Source organism: Callorhinus ursinus, unplaced genomic scaffold (assembly GCF_003265705.2).
Source record: "Callorhinus ursinus isolate GAN/ISIS: 27379988/994484 unplaced genomic scaffold, GSC_fseal_2.0 scaffold33, whole genome shotgun sequence".
Taxonomy (NCBI): Eukaryota; Metazoa; Chordata; class Mammalia; order Carnivora; family Otariidae; genus Callorhinus; species Callorhinus ursinus.
In genome coordinates, this window is record NW_027397095.1 from 5,493,661 (window position 1) to 5,499,881 (window position 6,221).

The 6,221-nt window shown below is 41.0% G+C and overlaps 1 protein-coding gene across 1 annotated transcript; it reads right to left on the reverse strand.

Annotated features, from left to right (window-relative positions):
* Positions 1-4,842: 4,842 nt before the first annotated feature.
* On the reverse strand, positions 4,843-5,446 carry LOC112809308 (large ribosomal subunit protein uL11-like). The gene has a single exon (XM_073879092.1). The coding sequence runs from the start codon at positions 5,380-5,382 to the stop codon at positions 4,885-4,887; it is 498 nt and encodes a 165-aa protein (XP_073735193.1). The 5' UTR covers positions 5,383-5,446; the 3' UTR covers positions 4,843-4,884.
* Between the last annotated feature and the right edge of the window lie 775 nt (positions 5,447-6,221).

A 6,221-nucleotide genomic window follows, 5' to 3' on the forward strand; every position in this document is an offset into this window, starting at 1 on the left:
ATGTGCTTTCTCTCTCATTCTCTCTCTCCCTCACATAAATAAATAAAATCTTAAAAAAAAAAGGATGAATGCTGTTTGAAACTTCAGATCTTGGTGTTGGCTGAAAGGAGCTCCTTATGTGTCATAAGGCAGGCTCTAGCTACAAAAACAACATTGATTCTCCTTTCTTTAATCGTCCTTCCCTCTTTCTGACTCCTTGATTTCCTACTTTCGCCTCCCTCTATACCAGACCATCTGATGTGAGGCACAGAGCAGGCTGGAATAGATAAAGAAATCCAAAAGTGAAATCTTGGCATAGAAGCAGTGTGCTTTGAATCAGCTCTATAAATTAATAATAGGAATCAGTGAAGGGGCATTCTTTAGGATGAAAGGAAAGTCCTGAGATTAATAGCTTCTAGGTTCCTGATGGATACAACTGTCTCTCTCTGGGCCTTGGGGAAAAAAAAAACAACAACAAAACAATTCCTGCATTCATCCATGATCATGGGCTCACAGAGATCACAACACAGGGAAAGCCTCCAAGAGGAGCTTTCTTAGAGTGTTTCCCTTTTCTGGGTAGCTGAGCCCGTGAGAAACTGGGGATTATGGTGGTTGGGGGTACACAGAGGATTGCCAAAGCCTCAATCAACTGTGCATTTGTTTCCAATGTTGGGGGACAAGTGGTGGTACAGCCGCAGTTGGGTCTTACTTTTATCTGTCTATGTGCTAAAAGCCCAGGAAGGAAAGCCATATTGGGAGAATTACAGCTAACAAAGCAACCCTCAGCCATCTCACAACATGGTGGCTTAGGTATGAACATCCATGGAATTTACAGATATTTTAGTGAGTGTCTGAAGTGTAGCGGCAGTGAGAGGTACAAGGTGGACCTAGCTGTGGACATCACATGCTCTTGAAATGGACAATGTAAATGCTGACACAGATCTTCAGTTGGCATTTGCTTTTGAAGTACAAGATGTCCGATGAGATGCATGGAATTCAGGGCACCACATTTTATTTTTGGTCAGGTACCACACTGGGTTCTGTTTGATAGATAATAGCCTGTACCAGTGCCCTTTCATTCTTTCCCTAGAATATCCACCATTTCTTTACAGATAAGTTAGAAAGTAAAAGCCTAGGTGTAATCTCTCCAAAGTCCACCACTACATAATCATCATAATAATATTAATAATGCTATTGTTATGAATCACAATAATATTCATAGAAAAGCCTAATATTAGGATAAGAGTGAACTAGGATAGGGGTGCAGAAAACTTTTAAATTTTGCTTACACTCCCATTCTCTGCCAGGATCCTGATTATCAGGAAGTCAGAAAGGCTTTGAATGGCCCTCCATCTATGGCATCCCTTTCTTTCCCTTCTAATTGGAAATACCTGGGTCACACACCCATGGCTTGGACCCAGTTATATCTTCTCTGTAAATGAGGGTAAAGGTGGGATAGGAGAATTTGTTTCTTCTACATGATACATAAACATCAAGAATTTAGGATTTTTTAAAAATTTTATTATGTTATGTTAGTCACCATACAATACATCATTAGTTGTTGATGTGCTGATCCACGATCCATTGTTTTCATATAACACCCAGTGCTCCATGCAGTACATGCCCTCCTTAATACCCATCACCAGGCTAACCAATCCCTCCCCCTAAAACCCTGTTTGTTTCTCAGAGTCCATAGTCTCTCATGGTCCATCTCTCCCTCCAATTCCCCCCCTTCGTTTTTCCCTTCCTTCTCCTAATGTCCTCCATGCTATTCCTTATGTTCCACGAATAAGTGAAACCATATGATAATTGACTTTCTCTGCTTGACTTATTTCACTTAGCATCATCTCCTCCACTCCCATCCATGTTGATATAAAAGTTGGGTATTCATCCTTTCTGATGGCTGAGTCATATTCCATTGTATATATGGACCACATCTTCTTTATCCATTCGGCTGTGAAGGGCGTCTCGGCTCTTTCCACAGTTTGGCTATAGCGGACATTGCTGCTATGAACATTGGGGTGCATATGGCCCTCCTTTTCACTACATCTGTGTCTTTGGGGTAAATACCCAGGAGTGCAATTGCTGGGTCATAGGGTAGCTCTATATTTAAATTTCTGAGGCACCTCCACACTGTTTTCCAAAGTGGCTGTACCAACTTGCATTCCCACCAACAGTGGAAGAGGGTTCCCCCTTCCCCACAACCTCTCCAACATTTGTTGTTTCTTTCCCTGTCCATTTTTGCCATTCTAACTGGTGTAAGGTGATATCTCAATGTGGCTTTGATTTGAATTTCCCTGATGGCTAATGATGATGAACATTTTTTCATGTGTCTGTTAGCCATTCGTATGTCTTCTTTTGAGAAGTGTCTTTTCATATCTTCTGCCCACTTTTTGACTTGATTATTTGTTTTTTGGGTGTTGACTTTGAGAAGTTCTTTATAGATCTTGGATACCAGCCCTTTATCTGTAGTGTCATTTGCAAATATCTTCTCCCATTCTGTGGGTTGCCTCTTTGTTTTGTTGACTGTTTCCTTTGCTGTGCAGAAGCTTTTTATCTTGATGACGTCCCAAAAGTTCATTTTTGCTTTTGTTTCACTAGCTTTTGGAGATGTATCTTTTTTTTTTAATATTTTATTTATTTATTTGACATGGAGAGAGAAAGACAGAGTGAGCACAAGCAGGGGGAGTGGCAGGCAGAGGCAGAGGGAGAAGCAGGATCCCCACAGAGAAGGGGGAGCCCGATGCGGGACTCGATCCCAGGACTCTGGGATCATGACCTGAGCCGAAGGCAGTCGCTTAACCAACTGAGCCACCCAGGCGCCCTGGAGATGTATCTTGAAAGAAGTTGCTGTGGCCGATGTCAAAGAGGGTACTGCCTATGTTCTCCTCTAGGATTTTGATGGATTCCTGTCTCACATTGAGGTCTTTCATCCACTTTGAGTTTATCTTTGTGAATGGTGTTAGAGAATGGTCGAGTTTCATTCTTCTGCATGTGGCTGTCCAATTTTCCCAGCACCATTTACTGGAGACTGTCTTTTTTCCATTGCATGTTTTTTCCTGCTTTGTCAAAGATTATTTGACCATAGAGTTGAGGGTCCATATCTGGGCTCTCTATTCTGTTCCATTGGTCTATATGTCTGTTTTTGTGCCAGTACCATGCTGTCTTGGTGATCACAGCTTTGTAATAAAGCTTGAAATTGGGCAACATGATGCCCCCAGCTTTGTTTTTCTTTTTCAACATTTCCTTGGGGATTCGGGGTCTTTTCTGATTCCATACAAATTTTAGGATTGTTTGTTCCATCACTTTGATAAATGTCATTGGAATTTTGATCGGGATGGCATTGAAGGTATAGATTGCTCTGGGTAGCATAGACATTTTAACAATGTTTATTCTTCCGATCCATAAGCATGGAATATTTTTCCATCTTTTTGTGTCTTCTTCAATTTCTTTCATGAATGTTCTGTAGTTCCTAGAGTATAGATCCTTTATGTCTTTGGTTAGGTTTATTCCGAGATATCTTATGGTTTTTGGTGCTATTGTAAATGGAATCGTTTCTCTAATTTCTCTTTCTACAGTTACGTTGTTATTGTATAAGAAAGCAACTGATTTCTGTGCATTGATTTTGTATCCTGCCACATTACTGAATTGCTGGATGAGTTCTAGTAATTTGGGGGTGGAGTCTTTTGGATTTTCCACATAAAGTATCATGTTGTCTGCGAAAAGAGAGAGTTTGACTTCTTCTTTGCCAATTTGAATCTTTTATTTCTTTTTGTTGTCTGATTGCTGTTGCTAGGATTTCTAGTACTATGTTGAACAATAGTGGCGAGAGTGGGCACCCTTGATGTGTTCCTAATCTTAAGGGAAAGGCTCTCAGCTTTTCTCCATTGAGGATGATATTCGCTGTGGGTTTTTCATAGATGGATTTTATGAACTTGAGGAATGTTCGCTCTATCCCTATACTCTGAAGAGTTTTAATCAGGAAAGGATGTTGTATTTTGTCAAATGCTTTTTCTGCATCAATTGAGAGGACCATATGGTTCTCCTCCCTCCTCTTATTAATGTGTTCTATCACATTGATTGATTTACGAATGTTGAACCACCCTTGCATCCTGGGGATAAATCCCACTTGGTCGTGGTGGATGATCCTTTTAATGTATTGTTGGAACCTATTAGCTAGGATTTTGTTGAGGATTTTGGAATCCATATTCATCAGGGACATTGGTCTGAAATTCTCCTTTTTGATGGGGTCTTTGCCTGGTTTGGGGATTAAGGTAATGCTGGCCTCATAGAATGAGTTTGGAAGTTTTCCTTCTGTTTCTATTTTTTGGAACAGCTTCAGTAGAATAGGTATTATTTCTTCTTTTAATGTTTAGTAGAATTCCCCAGGGAATCCATCAGGCCCTGGACTCTTGTTCTTTGGGAGGTTTTTGATTACTGCTTTAATCTTGTTACTGATTATTGGCCTATTCAGGTTGTTAATTTCTTCCTGTTTCAGTCTTGGGAGTTTATAGGTTTCCAGGAAGGCCTCCATTTCATCCAGATTGCTCAGTTTATTGGCATATAGTTGTTGATAATAATTTCTAATTATTGTTTCTATTTCCTTGGTGTTAGTCGTGATCTCTCCCCTTTCATTCATAATTTTATTAATTTGGGTCCTTTCTCTTTTCTTTTGGATATGTCTGGCCAGTGGTTTATCAATCTTATTAATTCCTTCAAAGAACCAACTTCTAGTTTCGTTGATCTGATCTACTGTGTTTCTGGTTTCTAATTCATTGATCTCTGCCTTAATTTTAATTATTTCTCTTCTAATGCATGGCTTAGGCATCATTTGTTTTTCTCTAGTTTTTTTTTTTTTTTTTTTGGTTGTCAAATGATCCTTTATTGAAACATTTTCCTTTGTAGTTAACTAGCTGGGCATTCCACTGCACCACTGTTGATGTCATCTATGATGTCCTGAGGGTGGCGGCCATCAACATTGCAGCCCATAGACTGGGCAGTCCCCAGGATTTCTTTAATGGTTCCAGAGAGTTCTCTGGCTAAAGATCGGTGTCGCATCTGTCGGGCAATATTGACAATCTCATCAAAAGTGATATTTCCACTGTGCTTAATGTTTTTCTGTTTCTTTCTATCTCTTGGTGGTTCCTTGAGGGCTTTGATAATCAGGGCAGAGGCAGAAGGTACCACCTCAATCTGGGCCTTTCTGTTCTGAATGGTCAGTTTCACCGTAATCCTTAGACCCTTCCAATCACCGGTTGCCTTGGCGATGTCATCACCAACCTTTTTTGGAGACAGACCCAGAGGGCCGATCTTTGGGGCCAGGGCAGACGTGACACCGACTTTGCCACCGGTACACCTCAGGTTCATGACTTTGATCTCGTTGGGGTCGAACTCAGGTGGCATGGCAGAGGTGGCTGGTGTTGGATGAACCTGGATTCGGGACGACCGAAGAAAGTTGCAACTTTGCCTCCCCAAGCTGAAAGCCAAAAGCCTTTTTCTCTAGTTCTTTAAGGTATAGAGTTAGTTGGTGAATTCGGGATTTTTCTATTTTTTTGAGTGAGGCTTGGATGGCTATGTATTTCCCCCTTAGGACTGCCTTTGCAGTATCCCATAGGTTTTGGACTGATGTGTTTTCATTCTCATTGATTTCCATGAATTGTTTAAGTTCTTCTTTGATTTCCTGGTAGACCCAAACATTCTTTTTTTTTTTTTAAAGGTTTTATTTATTTGACAGAGAGAGACACAGCAAGAGAGGGAACACAAGCCGGGAGGAGAGGGAGAGGGAGAAGCAGGCTTCCCGCTGAGCAGGGAACCCGATGCAGGGCTCAATTCCAGGACCCTGGGATCATGATCTGAGCTGAAGGCAGACGCTTAACAACTGAACCACCCAGGCGCCTCCAGACCCAAACATTCTTGAGCAGAGTGGTCTTTAGCTCCCAAGTGTTTGAATTTCTGCTAAATTTTTTCTTGTGATTGAGTTCCAGTTTTAAAGCATTGTGGTCTGAGAATATGCAGGGAATAATCTCAATCTTTTGGTATCAGTTGAGACCTGATTTGTGACCCAGTATGTGGTCTATTCTGGAGGAAGTTCCATGTGCACTCGAGAAGAATGAGTATTCTGTTGTTTTAGGGTGGAATGTTCTGTAAATATCTGTGAGGTCCATCTGGCCCAGTGTATCATTCAAAGCTCTTGTTTCCTTGTTGATTTTCTGCGTAGATGATCTGTCCATTGCTGAGAGTGG

What these genes read in the sequence shown, in the direction of transcription:
- LOC112809308 (XM_073879092.1), bottom strand. Translation starts at nt 5,382, where the DNA reads ATGCCACCTGAGTTCGACCCCAACGAGATCAAAGTCATGAACCTGAGG.